The sequence below is a fragment of the Paramormyrops kingsleyae genome, chromosome 9, assembly GCF_048594095.1.
Source record: "Paramormyrops kingsleyae isolate MSU_618 chromosome 9, PKINGS_0.4, whole genome shotgun sequence".
Lineage (NCBI taxonomy): Eukaryota > Metazoa > Chordata > Actinopteri > Osteoglossiformes > Mormyridae > Paramormyrops > Paramormyrops kingsleyae.
The window spans coordinates 22,338,679-22,361,813 of record NC_132805.1 but is presented as its reverse complement, the minus strand read 5'-3'; the positions used below and the strand labels follow the sequence as shown (position 1 = coordinate 22,361,813).

Genomic DNA, 23,135 nt, shown 5'->3' with positions numbered 1-23,135 from the left:
CCTCTATCACTAAGAAGGCCCAACAACACCTACACTTCTTGCATCAGCTAAAGAACTTTAAGCTTGCAAAAGTCCATTTCTAAATTCTACACGGCTGTGAATGTAAGCACCAGTACTGCCAAAACAAATTCTTAGTACATGCAGTTGTACCTGGCCAATAAAAGTGAATTCTGATTCTGAGTATTCCTTGAACTCCAAGGTCATCCCTAAGAGGCCTTGCCTTTTCTCCAATAGCCTAATATAGCTTTCTTCCCTTTTCTTTCCACAGAATCCAATGCTTGATAGTGCCTACATTCATTCTGTTGCTGGTCATGGGCCACTTTCTAAGAGCACTTAGTACAATTGTTTGATATGCATGCAAATATTTACCGGTTGTAGGTGGTAGCAGGAAATTCATACCTTTTGTGTAGTTAAATGGTATGGTTGTCTTAACATGGCTAACCTGCACATTTATCACTTGATTGCCTTTTGAAATAGATTTCAGTTTAGATTATGAGCTGGGTACTTTGTTTGACCTTCAATATTATACCTTCACTTTGAAAGGGCCCCATTATATCCATATTATATTTAATGATTTTTAAAAACCTTTTCTTATACAATACAGAATAATGACACATATGTATGTCCAAACTTAAATGATTATTACTTATAAGACAAATATTCAACTGTAACATTAAAATTCAGGCAATAGAAGGGAAACGTTTTTGCTGTCTACTGTGATGATAGCAGTATTTGCTCTCACTTTCTCTGATAAGATGCATTCATAATGACCTTTCTTAAAAGTCTACGCACCTCAACACTGTATCCTATCAGTGCTTGCTTCTTTATATCTGATATGTATTCACAAATAAAAATCTGACAAGTACAATATTCACAGCACTGATAACAACTGAACCACACCCAAACTTTGACGCAAGAAACTGCTGTAATGGCATAATAAGATTCTGAACAGTAATGATAGTGTCTGAGCACTTTTAAACACGTTTATGCTACGTAATAGGTTTTATGAAACTACACAAAGTGTGATTTTTTTTTCAACATTTTGAAAACACATTTGTTCTCAGCTTATTTAAGAATTTACCTTACCATATATAGAAATACAGAATATATAGAAAAGTTTTTAAAAATGCCAAGATGACCAAGTACACAAACCAAGAGATTCACTGATTTATGTTTACAATATACATTTCCGATTCATTTACAATTCCGTAAGGAACAGGCAATAACAGTTAATAAATGACCTTGGACTCCAAATTAATGCTATCTGAAATCCACTCAATGCCAATAAAAACAGACTATCAGACTTACTCAGATATGGACAAGCTTTTTACACAAAGCTTTTACATGTAGACTGATAGGACATTTTTCTATGCTTGAATTTGACGTGAGATTGTGTGTTTAGAACAGGGAGGTCCTTGTATGTTTTCAGCACTGGGCGGAAGTTCAGTTGTTGGGTGGGGAATATAAAATTCATCCAGTCTAACATATGTTCTGCAGTTTTGGGGATCTTGTTGAAGCGAAACACCTGTGCTGAGATCAAATGAAAATTCAAAATTTCAGAGAAAAGCAACAGTGGGGTTTGGACAACAATTGATTTGGACAGAGACTTCAGCAGCATGAGTAAAAAGGTGGGTGGTCATATTTTTAACAGTTCACAAGATATATTGGAGGTTCATTTTCTTATTTAACTGAAATATATTCAAGCGTTTGTGAAATTTAGCGAAAAAGAACTTATCTGGTGCTGGCATATTACACTGCCTCTTTTAAAATAATAATAGGAGAACAGAAATTTCTATGTTTTTGTTGAAGTCTCAAATTCAAAGACAGCAATTTCCATTATAATCGCTGGCTATCCTTTTGGCAGTGGGCAGCTCAGCAGGGTAAGGATTTGTGCCTGTGTCTAGAACATGGGCATCGACGCCATTAAATCTGAGGAGGACATGTCCCCCTCACATTTCATAATTATTCCTTTGGACCCCCCCACATTTAACATAAAATATTAGTTTTATGGCAGTGTCCCCCCCCCCCACTTTCAAAATGCTTCTGACGCCACAACCTAGAAGGTTGTGGAGTCAAATCCTGCAGCCAGCAGAGTGATTGTGTCACTCTTGGGTTTTTGGGAAAGGCCCTTATCACAGCTCTTCGAGGGTAGCAGGATACTAACTAACCCCAAATTCTCTTCATTTTTTTCATTGCATTGGACATCTGCTGAATGTATGTCTAAAGCCATGAAGCATGTGAAAACAAGCCTCTTGTACAAAATTTTAAAAACTGATTGTTAATTGCTGAACTTCTTAATATGTTTCTATTACTAAATTTTAGTGGCGGCTGGTGAAAAAAAATCTTGGTGGAGCTGACGTACCAATATTTTTCCCTTCCTAGTCCAGTATAAGCGTTCAAATGAACAGTCAGAAAATGACAACAATTTCACAATCATAATTTAATTTCCTTCTCAAAATCAGCAGTTTCACAGATAAAGTAAATTAACAATTTAAAGCTACAGTTATTTCGGGTTTGTCGGGTCCCTGCTCCTTAACGTGGATTTTTTCCACCGTCGTCCTTCTCGCAAAAGAGTAATTCAATAACGATCTCACCGAATTCGGTAGAAGCTGCCCCTCAACTGTCGTCGTCGCCATCATCTCTGACTGACCTGAGAGCAATCCAAAACTTTCCCTTTTTTCTGTAGCAGGGGCGAAATTGGCTTTGATGAGCGCCCAAGAAGAGAAATGATTGGTGGAAATCTGTCGGTGGAAATTCACTGTTGAATGAGAGTCAGTTGGTGGAAATAGGGTTTAAATAATTCAGATTGTATGTAGGCAGACACTATTAAGTAAAACTGACATTGATAAAAAAATATATATATATATTTTATTTTTATATATTTTATATTCCCCTCACATCTGGGAGGGCAGCGCCCAAGCGCCCCCTATGGGCCAGCCGCCACTGCTAAATTTGAATTTGCCTCATTTTCTATGTATATTTATAAATTCTTTAAATTTGCATGTACCACAAATAATAATAATAATAATCTTGACATTACTCTGCAGCTTTATATAATTTCCACTAAGCATTTCACCATGAATAAAAAACAATTGTTTTCATAGAATCCACTTCAAAGAACCAAAGCAAACTAAGCAACCGAAGATTAGAAAACACAGTAGGCCTGAGAGGCCTTGCAAATATCAATATATATGGTATTCAGAAGGACACTGAAAAACGTTCAGCAGATACTTAGATAAGAAAAATGCCAACAGTTTGTGGAGTGGATACTTGCAATGTGCAAGTAAATTGTAATGGGTTCATAAGGGGAAAGCTGTCATAAAGGTATCAGAAGATGGATTAAATAAAAGTTTCCATTTATTAGGTTGTAATACTATTTTATTTGGATACATCCATATAATCTAGTGATGAACAAAATTAACCGATTATTTTGCCAGCATAATTTTTTTGTGGTGCTTATTAATTTCTTGAGAATGGACACTATAGATAAAACTTCTACTGAGAACAAAAGGACAGAAACAAGACTGGGACGTCACAAGTTATTCGGTCAAGTGATACACGAATACTAATAATTTCTCTAAGATTTTCTTTCCTTCTCATTGCTACATAAATACATTTATGTTTTATGTTCCCCATCCCCTCTTAGTTCTTTAGTTGGTATTTTATTATTGTTTTTATGTGTATGGGGAGATACAGTAGGTAACACTTCCTGGGTTAGGTATTTTAACCGTGTACCCAGGAAGTTTTCATGTTCTGCTGGTATTGTGTGGGTTTTCTATAGCTACTCTTGTTTACTCCTGCAGTCCCTAAACACATATTAAGGCAAACTGATGTATCTGTGTTGCCCATATGATGTAAGTATGTATGAATGTCAGTCTTAACAGGGATTAGCAGCCCATTCAGGCTCTAACCTAGTCTTGTGCTCTGTATCACCTGCGATAAATTCCAGCCTGTCACTGACCCTATACTGGATAAATAGCTTGAAGATGGATTGATAGAATGTTTGGGACTGAGGTCTAAGACTTCGGTATTCTGAGACAGGGAGTTTCAGTTAATTAAATTCTCTTGACTTAGTTAAGTGTTTTTTTTTGGTTGTTTTACACACACACACACACACACCATATTGCCAAAAGTATTTGGACATCTGCCTTTACACACATGAACTTGTTGTATATATATACACACACACACATACAGGTATCTATTGACTCGTGTCCAGGTTTCTTTCTGAGACCATAAGTCAATCTAGACGTATATAAATTACAGGGGAGAGGTCAAATAGAGGGGCAGTGTGTGGCTCAGTGGACTAAGCCTGTGTGCCTGTAATCACAAGGTTGCCCGTTCAAGGCCCTTAACCCCCAGCTCCCCAGGTGCCCCAACAGGTGGCTGCCCTTCGTGGACAGCTTACTCCACAAAGAGCAGTTATTAAATTATGCACTGGCTGCAAAAGTAGCAGCAAAAACAAGACAATATAAACAAAACAAACAAGTCATTCCCTCATCTACGTCAGAGGAGATGCTGTAGTCACCCTGCACTGCCATTTTTCACTTTTCTGCCATCTGGCAGGAGAATCAGGACAATATATACATGCACAGCACGATTCAGGAACAGTTTTTACCCTAGTGCTGTAAGACTGTTCAACACCCAGTAACAAGAGAGGCTTTTTTTCTCTCTTTTTCTCCTGGCAATACAAATTTTGTCTCCTCATACTTTGCTCCTCATAGCATTTACATGGCACTGACACTTTATGTCATATGCACTATATGCCTTCTATGTTTTGTCTGAAGTCTTATATGTTTTATCTGTAGAGATGGTACTCAAGTAAGAATTTCATTGTGCTTTGTACACTGTACTCTGTACATATGATAATAATAATAAACTCAAACTCAAAGAGCAAGTTGAGGGAGGCGTAAAGATAATTTCCCCACAGGGATCAATAAAGTATTGATTATTATTATTAAATATACTGTACAGCACAGGATTTAACTACGGTAAACCTCTATAGTGGTAATGCAATGTGTTTTGGTTCTTGCTGCATGCTGCACATGTGATTACGTCCACTATGTCTGCTTCAGATGTCTCCCGCTACATGCTTATTCTTTATCAAAATATTCCTTTGTCTAGTATAAGATAACAATATGGTATTGAGTACTATGTCCTTGAAGTTCTGAAGGATACCCTCAAACATGCCATGCTGCTTTCTATGTTTCACTCTTCCTCTTTCCAGGACTCCTACAATATGCAGATACCCTCAAACATGCCATGCTGCTTTCTATGTTTCACTCTTCCTCTTTCTAGGACTCCTACAATATGTTTGTAGAGATGGAAAAGGTGGATGGGGAGATGGAGGTCCAGATCAAGAGAAAGAAAAAAGGAAAAAAGGAGAGGCTGGAGAACATGAAAAGGGAAATGGACATTGTATGTATTATAAAGACAAGGCCATGTAGTCTCAGAAAAAGTGTATCATTGGGAAAATAATGTCTGAAAGCATTGTTTTGAAGATTTTCATTGGAAACAAAAATTGATAAACATCAAATGAAACTGAAATGAAATGAGCATGTCTGTTAAAAGTGTGTGTCCTTACAGGATGACCATGAGATTACCATAGAGGAACTTGAAATGAAATACACAACTAGTGTTACAAAGGTAACAGGACTGTTTGACCATTGCTTTTTCTAATGTGAATGCAGAATGCATTTTAATGGGCAGTATGGTATCTTAATGGGAAGTATTATGGCCTCATATTTCTAGCGTTGGGTGGTAGAATCCTGTTCCTGATTCTATGAGTGAAGAGCTTGCATGTCCTCTTGGTTTGCTTTAAACACTTGTATTTCCTCACAAGCTAAAGACATGCAATTCAGTGAATTAGAGTCTCTAAATAGCCCTTTATGGGTGTGTCCCTGCTTCCTGGGATACATTCCAGACTGACTGGAATACTGTACTGGATATTTGGTTAGCTTCTTCCCCCATTGATGTGTCTGCTGCTTATATACTCATTTGCTCTGTAGTCATATTTTTTTTTCTTCCTTCTTGGTCTCCACATACCATAGGGTCTGACCACCACCTTTGCACAACAAATCCTGGAAAGGGATGGACCAAATGAGTTAAAGCCTCCCAAGGGCACCCCTGAATATGTGAAATTTGCCCGGCAGCTGGCGGGAGGGCTACAGTGCCTGATGTGGGTGGCAGCTGTCATCTGCTTCATAGCCTTTGGCATTGAGTATGCCAAGGGAGACCTGTCCAGTGATGACAATGTGAGAATTAGAACCTAAAAGGACATAAGGGACAAACTGGGAAGGGAGGAGTCACGGAGGGCCTATTTTGATAACCGGGATTAAATAATGCATATGCTCTCTGTAATGTTACCAAGACTGGGAAAATATCCATCATTTTACCCACTAATTCTGCCAGTATAGTGCTGTCATAATAATATTAAGTTTATATTTGCATTGTCCATACATCTTTTTCTGTTTTATTTCCAGCTGTACCTGGCAATCACTCTGATTGCTGTGGTGGTTGTGACGGGATGTTTTGGCTATTACCAGGAGTTCAAGAGCACCAATATAATTGCCAGCTTCAAAAATTTGGTACCACAGGTAGGGATAAAAATAATGTAAAACTGCTAATGTATATGGCATTAAACTTTTAGACAATATTGATCAAAACTGTGTACTCCTTTTCACAGCAAGCTATAGTAATCAGGAATGGGCAGAAGAACCAGATCAATGCCAACATGTTGGTAGTGGGTGATTTGGTGGAGATTAAGGGTGGAGACCGTGTGCCGGCTGACGTCCGCATCATCACAGCTCAGAGTTGTAAGGTAATCATCCAATAAAGTGTTGATTCAGTCCAACAGAATAATACAATTTGACATAAATATTGGCAAAGCATTGTGAGAAATATTGAGTTCTGGTACTACTGTTACCAGACAAATACTTTGTTTTTACCTTCTGACTTTTCAGCTGATAAATATTGTAACTCTCGCCATAGGTAGACAATTCTTCTCTTACAGGGGAGTCTGAACCACAGAACAGGACTCCTGAGTGCACCCATGAGAACCCTTTGGAGACACGTAACATTGCCTTCTTCTCTACAACCTGCCTTGAGGGTCAGTTACTATATTCACAGGATGTTCACATGTTCACACCACACCAACAAAGGGTAAACTGTGTTTGTAAGTTTACAAACTACAATAAGTGACAGAAAAACTGAATCATTGTACTGTACTGTAATCACATAAATTTCAATAATTTCACATGGGACTATCTCCCTTTTCAGGAGTGGCCACAGGCATTGTCATCAATACAGGTGACCGCACAATTATCGGCCGCATTGCCAGTCTCGCTTCTGGGGTGGGGAATGAGAAAACCCCAATAGCCATTGAAATTGAACACTTTGTGGACATTATTGCTGGGCTGGCCATCTTCTTTGGCTTCACTTTCTTTGTGGTGGCCATGTTCATTGGTTACGCCTTCCTGGAGGCCATGATCTTCTTCATGGCCATTGTTGTAGCCTATGTTCCAGAGGGACTTCTTGCCACTGTTACTGTGAGTATATATGAGTGTTTTTTCATTTTTTATATGTTAACAGATATTTCAGTGTACTTTAATTTATAGTCCTTTTTAAAATTGATTATGAAGTGGTAACCCTTTACTTGAGGGGGCACAAATAATGCAGTAGTACACTCTTATTTAATGTATTCATTAACTAAAACCTAAGTGTTAGTTACATACGGATCCCATGTTCATTCATCATTAATCAGTCATAATGGTTCCTATATTTCATGCAGCTGCAATATTTGTTTTTGATTTGTACTTAGGTAGTAACTGAGTTTCTAGGTTACTTGTGCCCCCTCAAGAAAAGTGGTATCAATAAAGGCTTCATTATTGTTAGAGATAATAAGCTGTCCTCTGTAGTACTATAGTAAAAATTAGTTTTTTTATAATATAACAAGCATAGGGGAAAAATGGATGGATGAATAACAAGCCTATCCCCTCTGCTTATCCTATGAACCCAATGTCAAAGGAATAGGCCTTACAAAAATTAAATAAAGTAAGGCAAACGCATTTAAATTCTGAACAAAATGTTAGAAGACTTCATCTATATATTTGTTGGCTCCGGAGCTTCCTGCCATGTTGCGATGTTCTGAAGCGTCATGGAGTGGGCATGCTCAGATGGCATGTTCACTCCAAATTCCAGCTGACCAATAGATGTGTGAGCTGCTCAGGCCCACTCACCCGTTAAAACAGTGCCAAATGCAAGAAGCAAAAAAGCATTCGAAAAGCAAAAAAAAATAAAAAATTCAAAAGCAGAGAAAAACATTCCAGACGCAAAAAAAAATAAAAAATCAAAAGCAAAGAAAAACATTTGAGAAGCAAAACAAATTAGAGAAGAAGGAAAAAAACATTTATTAGACTTTTTTGATATTCATTCTGATGCTTAATAATTTGCTTGCGGTTGATTAATACTTTTGGCACAAAATTAACACCATACAGAAGTGTTAGGCTGATAAATAAATTGTTTCTAAATGTATCTAAGTACTAAGGGTATGCCCAAAAAAAGACAACATTAGAATATATGCAAATTAACAGTAACAATAAATGCTAACTTCAAAAAATTATCCAAAATGTTGCTGATATCTTGTTAAACGGCTAGAACACATATATTAAACTTAAGGTCCACAGGCTACATCAGGCACAGTTCTTTTCGGTCCACGACATGAATTTGATATTCAAAAAAAAATAATACCCAGGAATAGGGGTGTAATAGTACACCAAATTCACAGTTTGGTGTGCGCAGTACAGATATTATGGGTTCCACTTATGGGTCTCACTGAAATAAAGGTAGCTGATTATGAGAAAGACCTTGGTGTGTATGTTGATGCTGACCCCACCTTGAATATATCTACAGTGGTACCTCAGAACTCGAATTTAATTTGTTCAGAACTCCGGAACGAATCCTAAAAAGTTTGAGTTGTGATTGAATAATAATGGAAAACCAATTAATTAGCTCCCGGCCCCAAAAAATTACACCTAAATATGTTTTCTTTTTAGCATTTAAACACAAAATGAACCGGATAAAACAAGAAGAGCATATACTGTACTAAACACATCTAAGCATATTTATCAAAACAGTAATTTGTAAAGTAAGAAAAAAAAAAAATCCAAACAATGTGTCCTGCCCCGATCGTCCGCTCCTTCCGTGTGCCACGCCACCTCATTAATCCCGTGTGGAATCCCCCTGTGATCAGCTGTTTCTGGTTGTTGTCCTCTGTATTTAGTCTGCATTTCAGTTTGTTTCCCCAGTCCGGTCACTGTATTGCCCGTCTGCGTTTTGCCTGCCTTACCTGTAATTAAACTCCATCTACAGTATGCCTTTGTCTCCGTTCCGGCCCCGCTCGGCACAATAATATTATTATAATTAAACGTATTAATGGTTTATTATTAATATTAAAATAATGAATAAGAAATCTTTATTTTTAAATGTATTTTATTATGTTTATTACTGTTACTGTATATCATTGTCTAAATGTATTTTATGTCTAAATATATGTATTCAGCTAGTGTAAACATGCACAATGCTATCACAGCTAATGCGAGGCTGAGACTGAAGCTTTACTCTTTGTTTCCGCTGAGAGACGTGCCGCGTGACTGATTTCCCCGTGCGTACAAGTTATCTTAGGTTGACGTTCACGGTTTGACTTCTGAGATTCAGATCGAGCTCTATGTAATTTTTTTTCAAACTGGTTGGTTCGACTTTTAAGAAATTCGAGTTCTAATGAGTTCGAGAAATGAGGTACCACTGTATATGCCCCCGCAGGGGACGGCTTTATTTTCAATTTCCTTTGCACAAAAGAAAAAAAAACACAGAAGGAGAACACAAGAAGGGAGAACACAAAAAAACAAAGAGAATCAAAATGAAAATAATGATAATAATATATGTACTGTTTCTGCTCCCTGCATGGATTACCTTACATTTATCTACATTAAATTTCATATGCCAGGTATCAGCCCAGTTGTTGATTAAATCAAGATCCCATTTTAGCCTCTGTGCTGCTAGTTCAGTATCTGCTACACCACCCACCTTGGTGTCGTCTACAAATTTAACCAGTTTACTGTATGTATTGGTGTCAATATCATGTAAATTAGGAACAGTAGTGGTCCTAAAATTGAACCCTGTGGTACCCCACTATGAATGCAGGCCCACTGTGACATTGTCCCTCTAAAAACTACCCGCAGCTTCCTGTCTGTTAACTAGTTTTTGATCCAAGGTGCTACAGTTCCTAAAATCTCTGAGCTTAAGCAGGAGCCATTTGTGGGGGACAACATCAAAGGCCTTCTGGAAATCTAAGTAGATCACATCATAGGCCTTTTTGTGATCAATTTCTCTTTGTAGCTTTCTCAAAAAGCTCATTAAACTCATTTATTATATTAATTTAATTTTCAATTATAAGGCCCTTACTATCCTGAAGATAGCTTTTAGAGCTCTTTTAGAGTTAAAATATTGGAAGGAACATTTAATGTCATCCTTAGCCTTCAGCGCAATCTTCCTTTCGACATTCCACTTAGCCTAATGTTATTTTTTAACTCAACCTGTAGACTTAGATACTCCTGCTTTATTTTGAAAGCATTAGTTATTTTCCATTTCCTCCTCACTTTATTCTTAACTTCCGTAGCAAACCACCTTGGTTGCAGTTTCCTAGATTTAGTTTTGCTGGAAACAGGTATGAAGTCCTCTTGCACTTGCAACAATGTCCATGCCTCTTCAACAATTTTGCTATTTAACTCCATGATGTTTACAGTTTCTAGTTTCAGTCTTATACCATTAAAGTTAGCCTTCCTAACATTGTATATTTTTGTTTTGGACCTTGCTCTTCAGACACTAAAATTAACCTCAGATTTAATCACGTTATGATCACTACCGTCCAGTGTTTGTAAAACATCTAATTTTCCAGTCCTATCCCGGTTATTGAAGAAAACAAGATCAAGAATGGCTTCTCCCTTGGTAGAGGTATTAACAAGCTGAGTAAAAAAGCAATCCTGTACCAATTCCACCATCTCAAGTTCTTTTAGCCAGAGACTATGTCCCACTGTATCCCAGGTAAATTAAAATCACCCATAACTACCACATCATTTTTATTACTCAAAAGCCTGATGTGGTTGCATAACATTCTGCTTTCTTCTGCAACTGCATTAGGTGCTCTATAACAAACACCGACAATTAGGCCATTTGAGTTTTTAGCATCTAGTTTTACCCATACAGCTTCTGTACTTTTATTTTTACCATTTTTACGTATATTGCAACACCACCTCCCTATACGGCAACACCACCTCCAAAGAAATATATTCATTTCGTTGTGCACTCCAAATTCAAACCAGACAGCACATGATGAATATGTGTACTGTTACAGCCCTGTCTGGGAATTAGGGGTCATCCCAAGCAAAGCTGCACTAAACATTTCCTCTCACCCCATGGACAAGCTCAACAGTGGCAAGTTAGCATAAATTTCAGCAAAACATTCTGGCTGTCATCTGGTTGTTTAGATTTCTTGTCACTAAACTCAACCTACTTCTCATTTAAAAGATGGAGTTAGTGAATAATGTCAAATAAAAGCAGATAAATAACAGTTCATCAACCCAGTAGACACATTTGATTTAATTATGTGCCTTCAGAGAGGTTTTGTGTATAATTGTTAAGTTAAAAAGAAAATTTTCAGAAATAACAAAGTTCATATTTGTAAAAGTCATTTACATCTAGTAAATTACATCACTGTAACCGCTTAATCCCAAATAAGGTCGGGGAGGACCAGAGCCTATCCCAAGAACAATGGGCACAGCCAGGAATAAACCGTGGGCAGTCACCAACACACCACAGGGCAAACTTAGAGTCACCAACCAACCTATCATACACACTTTTGTACTGTGGGAGGAAACCAGAGCCCCCAGCAGAAACCCACACGAACACTGGGAGGGCATGCACACTCCACACAGAAAAGTCCTATGTGTGGCCCAGGGACTGAACCCAGGACCTTCTTGCTGTGAGGCAGTAGTACCAACCACTGCACCACCTTGCCCATCAAGTACATGTATATGTTAAATTTCACTACCATCTCCCTTAATTGCTTATTAAATTTATAGCAAATAATACCAAATAACACCAAAGTTTGGATCATACTTTTATTAAACAAACAAACAAATAAATAAGCTTGCTTGTCAGCCGACAAATTCATTGCTCCCCAAACCAATTCTCAGGGACCCCTCTATGTATATGTTAAATTTCACTAGCTGCTCACTTAATTAATTAACATTTAAATGATCCGATGCGGTATTAGCCAAACATGGTATACTAGTAGTTGAGTCAAAAATTACATGGGTAGACTGGATGGTTACTGTAAATACCAGGGTGACATTCAGGTATAATATCTAACACACAGACATTGTAGTTTTACACCAAGATAAAGATAAATTTCTTAATTTTGTTTGGCATCGTAAGACTTTTGCACAGTACCTTATATGGGATTTTTATAAATTTCTAATCGCATACTTGTAACCATTTTTTCCCATATTTTCAATGGCACAAAAGAATGAATAATCTCTTCCCTATCTCTAGGTGTGTCTGTCCTTGACAGCTAAGCGACTTGCAAGTAAGAACTGTGTTGTGAAGAATTTGGAGGCTGTAGAGACCTTAGGTTCTACTTCAGTTATCTGCTCTGATAAGACGGGCACACTGACCCAGAACCGTATGACGGTGTCGCATCTGTGGTTCGACAACCAGATCCATGCTGCTGATACCACTGAAGACCAGTCAGGTGAGTGGTGACCCCATGTCCAGTCTATTAAACTTTTGAAAACTGCCGTGTCATACATCCAGTGATACTGAAGGTTTGGTGTCGATTATTAGTACAAATCAGTTTAAACCAGATGTAAATATAATGACATTGACACTATGAGTTCTGAAAGGCTAAGCCCATTGTATTTGAATATGCCATACTTATTTCAATGTATCTCTGTACACAGGTCAAAGTTTTGACCAGTCATCAGAAACATGGCGAGCTCTTGCAAGGGTTGCAGGACTCTGTAACAGAGCTATATTCAAACCTAATCAGGAGACTGTGCCCATCCCAAAGGTGAGGAATAAGCCCACTGGGAGACAGACTGATACAGCAATACACATCTGAATATCAGCAATCAATAAAGACATATTTTTCCCTAATTTAATCCACTGATTTACAAAGAGAGAAGTGGTGGGTGATGCTTCTGAGACTGCCCTACTGAAATTCACAGAGCTAACCATCGGTAACATTGTGGAGTATAGAAATCGATTCAACAAAGTCTGTGAAATTCCATTCAACTCCACAAACAAATTCCAGGTAAGATATTGACCTTTTGTTAAACTGACCAATAATGTTGGGTTTTCAGGTACATACAATTGCCTTTGATATACAGGATCTCTATCACATCCTTCAGGGAAATTTAGCATTTTACATTTTGTCTGTGGAGTTCTATGTCCCATGACAACACATTGTTCATTTTCACTCGTTTTATATTTAGTTTTAACTTAATCTCTCCCCATGTTGGCTGGCAGTTGTCAATACATGAATTAGAAGACCCATTAGATTTGCGCTACCTGCTGGTGATGAAGGGAGCACCAGAGAGGATCCTGGAGTGTTGCGCCACCATACTTATTAAGGGTCAGGAACTTCCCCTGGATGAGCAGTGGAAGGAGGCCTTCCAGACAGCTTATATAGACTTGGGAGGTCTGGGTGAGAGAGTGCTTGGTAAGTGATATATATGAGCATCAATTTAGGAAAGGATGTTTTTAAAGCAGGAAGACAGAACACCTGAAGGGTGTAGGGATAGAGTGACTCCGCAGGAGTTTATGCTGATCCCATGTCCCCAAATTTTGCATTTTTTGAAATAGGCTTCTGCCACATATACCTTAATGAGAAAGAGTTTCCCCGAGGCTTCCGCTTTGATACTGATCAGATGAATTTCCCCACGTCGGGTTTGTGTTTTGCTGGCCTCATCTCCATGATTGACCCACCACGTGCCACTGTTCCCGACGCTGTCAAGAAGTGCCGTACAGCTGGCATCCGGGTACTAATGAACGATGCAAAGTAAAAACTTTTTTTACATATTATTAGGCTAGAGGGTTTGTACTGAGTAAGCATGGGATTTTGTAACTATTTCATAAATAATTCATATAAAAATGTATTTTCACTCAGGTTGTCATGGTGACAGGTGATCATCCAATTACAGCAAAGGCTATTGCAGCGAATGTGGGTATCATCTCAGAGGGCAGTGAGACGGTGGAGGACATTGCCCACAGACTACGTATTCCTGTGGAGCAGGTTAACAGGAGGTAAAAAAAAAAAGAGAGATGCTATAGCCCTAACAGACATGAGTAACAGCCAGGTCCACAGGCCATATCCAGCCCACTAAGCTAATTTTACTGGTGCTCACAAGCATTAAAATGAATGAATGAATGAGTGGTTAAAGTTTTATGTTCTTTGAAGATGAATATTGTAGGTAAAATCTTCATTTTAGTTCTTAATAATATACGGCAATGAGTTAACTAAACATATAAGTTAAATCAAATATGAAAAATGCAAGATTTTCAAAAAGAGAAAAGTAAAATCTAACAAGTTTCTTTCATGGGACATGAAACTAATTAAAAAATGCCCCCTGCTGACATGGAGAAGCTCAGATTTCACCCTCCACAGAAAATTACTGCCCAGGCCTGCTCTGCACTCACATTGCAGAAGAATCTGGAAGGTTTATATTGAAGTCGCATATAGCAAGATACCAAAGTCATTCTCAACATAAAATGTTTAAAGGATGAACTCCTAAATGCTTTCAATGAGTTATGTTGTATTTCCATTTTCATGAAAACGTTTTACTTTCTAATGCTGTTCTCAGGGATGCACGTGCCTGTGTCATAAATGGTGGGCAGCTGAAAGAAATGTCCAGTGATGAGCTGGATGAGGCCTTAAAGTGCCACCCAGAGATGGTGTTTGCCCGTACCTCACCACAGCAAAAGCTCATTATTGTGGAGAGCTGCCAGCGATTGGTGAGCCAAGAGAATTTGGCTTATTTGCTCCAGTCATTTACTTCATATATAAATTTAACTAAATCATTCCAATATGATTTATGAGCTACAAGATTAGAGTCACTGATGCCATAGTTGGAATATACACAAACCACCTATACTTTAAAAAGTATATATTTCAGCTCCTGAACTAAAGAGGTGTAGCAGTTAATTGACATTTATTTTGCTAGAATTTTATAGATTTGCATAATATCTACGATTCTGATATCTAATACTTTCTGGTTCTCCTTTCTTCAAACATTTTTCTCTAGGGATCCATTGTAGCTGTGACGGGGGATGGAGTGAATGATTCCCCAGCCCTGAAGAAGGCTGACATTGGAATTGCTATGGGAATAGCTGGGTCTGACGCTGCAAAAAATGCCGCTGATATGATTCTGCTTGATGACAATTTTGCTTCCATTGTGACTGGGGTAGAACAGGGTGAGGAAATGGGAATAGTTTTTGCTGTGTGATGTGTTCCATGTGCATAATATAGAAATCAAGCTGGATGTATATTCTCCTCAAATTAGTAGAATTTCATCCTGTGTCACAGAAAATGTCTACAATGGATATATAGCCTTCAAGAAAGGGAAACAATGAAAATGAGGATACTACAGCATAACATTTAATGCTTCTAAATTAATTTGGTTTGCAACTTAAGGCTGGGTGATATGACAATATTACCGATAATTCGACAATACCAGACCTGGGGTCAATATCCAACAGTGGACCAGCAAGATGAAGATCCACAATCAGCCCCGATCCTCAAATTAACCTATATAAATGGGTCTTGGGTCTGCAAATGCTAAGCACAAAACTACTGAACACTCAACCAATCCAAGAAGTTAAACCACAGATGCTAAATTAAAATTCAATGTCACATACAATCAGATTTGTGCAATAGGCAATGATTGGCATAAATTGCAGAGGCACCAGAAAAATGGTCCCTACAATGTAAAAATAACAGGTTTTTATTACATTGTGGGGGACATTTGGTGTTAGACAACTTCATATTTTCATTCATCCTGATATTTTTAAATTAGAATATCATGTTTTTTTTTTTAGATATCGCCCAGCCCTATGTATAATAACCCCTACCTCCATGCACTGAAATATTACAACCGTTTTGTCAAAAGTATCTTTCACCTGCCCATGCTTCCTGTTTACTGTCATCCTTTCCTAGGTCGCCTGATCTTCGACAATCTAAAGAAATCCATTGCCTACACTTTGACCAAAAATATCCCGGAGCTCACACCCTACCTTATTTATATCACTGTCAGTGTGCCTCTTCCCTTGGGCTGCATCACTATCCTCTTCATTGAGCTTGCCACCGATATTGTGAGTTTATTAGTGTGTATTAGTAGAGTCATCATCCATCTCTTTTTTTGTTTCTGCTTTTCTGGCCCTTCAATCTAACCATCCTACTTTCTTTGTATCCACAGTTTCCCTCTGTGTCTCTAGCATATGAGAAAGCAGAGAGTGATATAATGCACCTGAAGCCTAGAAATCCACGGCGGGACAGACTGGTCAATGAAGCATTGGCTGTCTACTCTTACTTCCAGATTGGTTAGCGTCTCTAAATATGAATCAACAAACTTATTTTTTCATTCAGCCCCTAATATTCAAAGTTAATTTAGCTGAAGAACATGCTGTGTCTACAAGCTCTTTTGATCTGTAGATGTTCTTTGGGCTACTTGTATCTTGAGCAAATTAATGTAAAACAGAGCTGGGCAAAAGCTGGCCCGTGGAGCTATTTTTAATGGCCCATGCTGTTGTTAAAATAAAATAAAAAGTTTTATGTTCAGATCTATGAAGATAAACCAATTTTTCCCCATAAATTCTTCTTTGAATTAAAAATGAACATGTAGGTTAAACATGGAACATGCACAGGTTCTAGCAATTTCAGCATATACTTTCAATAAAGGAAGAAGAAAATTTAAGGTCTATTTTTTAACTTTAATGGGACATGAAAATCATCATTAAAAATGGCCCTGGGTTTGGCGCTCCAGAGAAAATAACTGTCCAATCCTGCTCTGCACTCATGTGGCAGAACAGTTTGGAAGGTTTATTTGGAAGTCACACATAACAAGTGACCAAAGTCATTCTCTGCATTAAATGTTTAAAAAATTGTGTAAATGGACATGTGCATGTAAATCTGTTGACAACTTTTTTATTCTCCTTCTAGGTGCAATCCAGTCATTTGCTGGCTTTACAGATTACTTTACAGCCATGGCGCAAGAGGGCTGGTATCCCCTGCTGTGCGTGGGGCTAAGATCTTATTGGGAGAACACTCACCTTCAGGACTTACAGGATAGCTATGGTCAGGAGTGGGTTAGTGCACTTCTTCCTTTTTGCTTTTGTTGCCTGAATTTAGGAAAAAGTATATTCCTGTAGGAGAGTTAGAGTACAAATAAACTGGTCACTTTTAGGTGTAGGTTAAGTATGTACATGTACATACTTCACCATGTACATAGAATATTTTCAGGAGTATTAGAAAAAGCATCAAATGAAACATTTTGTTGAATGTGTTTGTTGAAATAGTTACAAATGAGACATTTTGTTGTTTGTTGAACTTACAATGTCTTTTTTGAGTTTCAGTATAAAGAGAATTGTTATTGCTGTTTTGCTTTTCTCAGACATATAGCCAACGCATGTACCAGGAGTACACTTGCTACACTGTCTTCTTTGTCAGCATTGAAATCTGTCAGATTGCTGATGTCTTAATTAGAAAGACTCGCCGGCTGTCTGTCTTCCAGCAGGGGTTCTTCAGGTCAGTGGATTTTAATTGCAGCACATTCACTCTTTTAGCTACTTGTTTGTACATCAGAACAAACCAATGATTCCTCCCTCTGCAGAAACAAGGTGCTGGTTGCTGCCATAATCTTCCAGCTCTGTTTGGGAAACCTGTTGTGCTACTGCCCAGGAATGCCTAATATTTTTAACTTCATGCCCATTCGGTAAGCTTGCTTTTTGTTTTATAAGCATATGTATGCTGTCACATTTACAGTCTCCCTTTACAAACTGCAATTTATTTATAAAATATAACAGTTAATATTTTAGAAAACCCTAGTCATATTTCATCCTATTGAGAGATAGGATTTTCATCCTGTTGGAAGACATTTTGAACTCTTAAGGTTCAAAATTCAAATTCATACTTAAGCAAGATGATCTTATATATAGCTCTTGTACTGGTTTCTTATACTTATGCATATATATTACCTCTGTATTTCAGAGTTCAGTGGTGGTTTGTTCCATTACCTTATGGAATTCTGATCTTCATCTATGATGAGATTCGTAAACTGGGTGTGAGAAGATATCCAGGGAGTGAGTATCACTGCAGTGTAATCTCCAATATATGAACTTAAACATCCATTATTTATTTTTATAATCTCATGTGGGGCAGTCAGAGGTACAAATTTCATTATCAACAGTCTTTCTCAGTAATAAATATATTTGAAGGCTCACAATCTTTCACGCATGAATTGTCTAAAAACTGTGAAAAATATTTAGACAGAATGTTACACAAGTATACCATGTTTGGAAGGTAAATAACATATTTCAAACCTCTGCAAAAACTTACATTTAAAGCATCATATCAGGCGATAATCTTCTTGATTGTCTAGTCATTTTATGTTATACCATTTCATTTCATAATAATCAAGGAAATATTACATTCTTTTCTGCCAGGCTGGTGGGACCAGGAGTTGTACTACTGAATGAGAAGAACTTCATTGTTCATTTTTGGGGAAAATGGAAACAAACCTATTTAATAACTAATTAACTATGTACTGGAAATCCCAGTGCTCTCTATGCATAGAAATGTGTGCTGTATAACTAAAATATATAATATTTGTATTTATGTGTAATTCAAAGTAAAAAATTAGATTTAAAGATTTTTATAAATTTAGGTTTATTCAGACAATTGGGGAAAATGGTACATATTTAATCACTCTATTTACATAACCAGTTCTCCATAAAGAATTCAAACTCAGTGCATAGGTAAAATAAAAGGTGAAAAGAATGCTTTAATTGTGTCTTGAGTAGTTTTTGCCTTGGTGTCATGAGTTGTAAATGGGGCTTTCCTGTGCAACATCTGTGATAAACTGTAAAGCTTTCTGTCCAGCATCTCTGCCTTGTGACACAGAAACTTGCTTTTTACAATTACATGTAAAACAAATCTGGGAAATTATAGGCTGTACAGCACTGTTTTAAGGACATTTTAAACAAACATTACCTATGTACCGCTTGTAAACAAAAATGCAAAACAGTCTATATAAACATATTCTCATTCATGATCATGTGTTTAGATATTATTAAAAATGTAGATATTTTTTGCTGCAATAATCAATAATGCAAATTCACATATCAAACCAACCACAACAGTGGCTTGTGATCTAATTGTTAAGTACATAACTTGTAAAAACACAAGAAATTTTCAAATCAGAGGAGGCCATGTGGCCCATCAAGCTTGTTTGGGGGGAACTCAACTCAGAGTTGTTAAAATCTTATCTGTCAAGAACCGAAGGGGTTCTGGGGCAAGGGCGTGGCATGGTGCAGGCTGGGAAGAAGGTGGACGAACCACTGGCGGGTCAGGGAACATGGGGGTTTATTAACAATACAGAAAACACTAGAAGCACTTACTAAACAAAAACAGACCACGAGGGGACAAAACTAAAAAGGGTATAACAATGACTAACTAGAGACGGATTAGGGCATTAGGACAAGGTGCAGGTTGGCAGGCAAAGTACAAATAACACAACTAAAATACAACAATGACCCACTAGGGAACTTAACTAAGACAGGAACTTCAATACAAAAACTAAAACAGATAACGACACAGCAGGAGTGAGATATGAGACAATTAACCAATCAGGGAGGGTGCAGGACAATGAGCAATCAGGAAACACACAAGGATTGGCACAAGAACAGGCAACAGGTGAAGGTAATAACTGACTCGAGAGACTCAAACTAAGAGAAACTAAGAAAAATAATCTACACTAGGGGAATAACATACCGGTAAAACACAACCACGGGCACACATTGTTCCGTAAAGACCATATAGGTAAGAAGGGAGGTGGTGTTGCAGTATATGTGAAGGATAACTTGCAGGCAAGGGAGCTTACTGATATAAGTAAAAGTACGGAAGCTATATGGGTAAAATTAGATGCTACAAACTCAAATAGCCTTATTGTCGGTGTTTGTTACAGAGCACCCAATGTAGCTGCTGAAGAAAGCAGATTGTTATACAGTGATATTAGGATTATGAGCAATAAAAATGATGTGGTAGTTATGGGTGATTTTAATCTACCGGGGATGCAGTGGGACATTGTTGCTGGCTCTTCTGAAAATGAACTTGAGATGGTGGAATTAGTACAGGATTGTTTTTTTACTCAGTTTGTTAACACCCCTACCAGGGGAGATGCCATTCTTGATCTTGTTTTGTCTAATAACCAGGACAGGATTGGTAAATTAGACGTTTTAGAACCACTTGACAGTAGCGATCATAACATGGTTAAATTTGAGGTTAAGTTTAGTGCCCGAAGAGCAAAGTCCAAATCAAAAATATATAATGTTAGGAAGGCTAACTTCAATTGTATGAGATTAAAACTAGAAACTGTGAACTGGATGGAGTTAAATAACAAAACTGTTGAGGAGGCATGGGAATTTTTTAAAAGCACATTATTGCAAGTGCAAGAGGACTTCATACCTGTTTCCAGCAAGAATAAATCTAGGAAATTGCAACCTAGGTGGTTTAATAGGGAAATAAAGTATAAAGTAAGGAGGAAAAGGGCTTTGTTCCAGAGATGGAAAATAACTGATGATGACATAATAAAGCAAGAGTATCTAAATCTACAGGCTGAATTAAAAAATGACATTAGACGAGCTAAAAGGAATGTCGAAAGGAAGATCGCATTGGAGGCTAAGGATGACGTTAAAAGTTTCTTCCAGTATTTTAACTCTAAAAGAGCTCTAAAAGCTGAAATTACTAATCTGCAGGATAGTAAGGGTCTTATAATTGAAAACGACATTGACATAGTAAATGAGTTCAATGATAGTTTTGCACGGGTATTCACTGTTGAGGACACTAGTAACTTACCAGTTCTTATTACTAATCCAACATCGTCTATAACTAATATATATATAACTGAAGCTGATGTTTTGCAAAGCCTAGCTAAGCTCAAAATAAATAAATCACAGGGCCCTGATGGCATCTTACCTATAGTGTTAAAAGAGATGAGGGATATTATTTGCCGACCCTTAACATTACTGTTTCAAAAATCCTTATCTGTGGTACCTTCTGATTGGAAGCATGCCAACATAACGCCCATTTTCAAAAAAGGGGATAGAAGTAATTTGTCAAACTATAGGCCAATCAGTCTAACTTGTATAACTGGTAAAGTTATGGAGGCTATAATCAAAGAGAAAATGTTAGATTACCTGGACTCAAATAACATTTTGAGGGATAGCCAGCATGGATTTAGGAGAGGTAGATCCTGTTTAACAAATCTGTTGGAGTTTTTTGAGGAAGCTACTCAGGAAGTTGATGATAAGAAGGCCTATGATGTCATCTACTTAGATTTCCAAAAGGCTTTTGATGTTGTTCCCCACAAGAGGCTCTCACTTAAACTCAAAGCGACAGGTATTTTAGGAACTGTAGCGACCTGGATTGATAACTGGTTAATGGATAGGAAGCAGCGAGTAGTTATAAGAGGCTCAATGTCACAGTGGGCCTGCGTTCATAGTGGGGTACCGCAGGGTTCAATTTTAGGACCACTTTTGTTCCTAATTTACATAAATGATATAGACACCAATATATACAGTAAACTGGTGAAATTTGCAGATGACACCAAGGTGGGTGGTGTAGCAGATATTGAACTAGCGGCTCAGCAGCTACAGCGGGATCTTAATTTAATTAGTGACTTGGCTGACACCTGGCAGATGAAATTTAACATAGACAAATGTAAGGTACTCCATGTAGGGAGCAGAAATATAAAGTACAGGTATTTTATGGGACCTACTGAAATAAAGGTAGCTGATTATGAGAAAGACCTTGGTGTGTATGTTGATGCTTCCATGTCTCATTCTCGCCAGTGCGGGGAAGCAATAAAAAAGGCCAATAGGATGTTGGGGTATATCTCCAGGTGTGTGGAGTTTAAGTCAAGGGAGAACATAAGAACATAAGAACATAAGAAATTTACAAACGAGAGGAGGCCATTCGGCCCATCAAGCTCGTTTGGGAAGAACTTAGCTAATAGCTAAGAGTTGTTAAAATCTTATCTAGCTCTGATTTAAAGGAACCCATGGTTTTAGCTTCCACTACAATAGCAGGAAGACTATTCCATACTCTGACTACACGCTGTGTAAAGAAGTGCTTCCTCAAATTTGTTTTAAAATGTTCTCCCGCTAATTTCCACTTATGGCCACGAGTTCTAGTATTTAGACTGATATTGAAATAGTCATTTGGCTGAACAGCATCCAGACCCGTTAGAATCTTATAGACCTGAATCATGTCCCCCCTCAGTCTCCTTTGCTCAAGGCTGAACATAGTTACTTCAGCATTAGTTCCAATACAAGAACTCGTGGCCATAGGTGGAAATTAGCGGGAGAACATTTCAAACTGGATTTAAGGAAGCACTTCTTTACACAGCGTGTAGTCAGAGTATGGAATAGTCTTCCTGATAACGTAGTGCAAGCTGAATCCTTGGGTTCCTTTAAATCAGAGCTAGATAAGATTTGAACAACTCTGAGCTATTGGTTAAGTTCTCCCCAAGCGAGCTCGATGGGCCGAATGGCCTCCTCTCGTTTGTATAGTTCTTATGTTCTTAAAACATGAAACCAAAAATGAATACAAATCACAAGACACAGGAACTAGAAAACTGATACAAATGAAACACAAGGAAACAAAATCTGCAAAAACAGAGGACATTTGATTTAAACACAAGAGGGGTTGATAGACAGCCGCATGCTCAGCTCATTGAGCTATGCGGTTCTCAGGGAAGCAGGGGAAACATTAAAGACTAACAACGGGGAGGACAGGATGGCCAGCG

The 23,135-nt window shown here is 37.8% G+C and overlaps 1 protein-coding gene across 1 annotated transcript; it reads left to right on the top strand.

Annotated features, from left to right (window-relative positions):
- The first annotated feature begins 1,616 nt into the window (after positions 1-1,616).
- On the top strand, positions 1,617-19,006 carry LOC111841121 (ATPase H+/K+ transporting subunit alpha). Its single transcript, XM_023806623.2, has 23 exons — positions 1,617-1,628; positions 5,299-5,418; positions 5,587-5,646; positions 6,051-6,254; positions 6,483-6,596; positions 6,686-6,820; positions 6,991-7,108; positions 7,279-7,547; positions 12,610-12,808; positions 13,017-13,126; positions 13,235-13,369; positions 13,585-13,777; positions 13,921-14,096; positions 14,225-14,361; positions 14,919-15,069; positions 15,360-15,528; positions 16,271-16,425; positions 16,530-16,653; positions 17,273-17,418; positions 17,724-17,857; positions 17,943-18,044; positions 18,320-18,411; positions 18,775-19,006. Exons 1-23 carry the CDS (start codon positions 1,617-1,619, stop codon positions 18,801-18,803), a joined length of 3,084 nt encoding a protein of 1,027 aa, XP_023662391.1. The 3' UTR covers positions 18,804-19,006.
- The last annotated feature ends 4,129 nt before the right edge of the window (positions 19,007-23,135 follow it).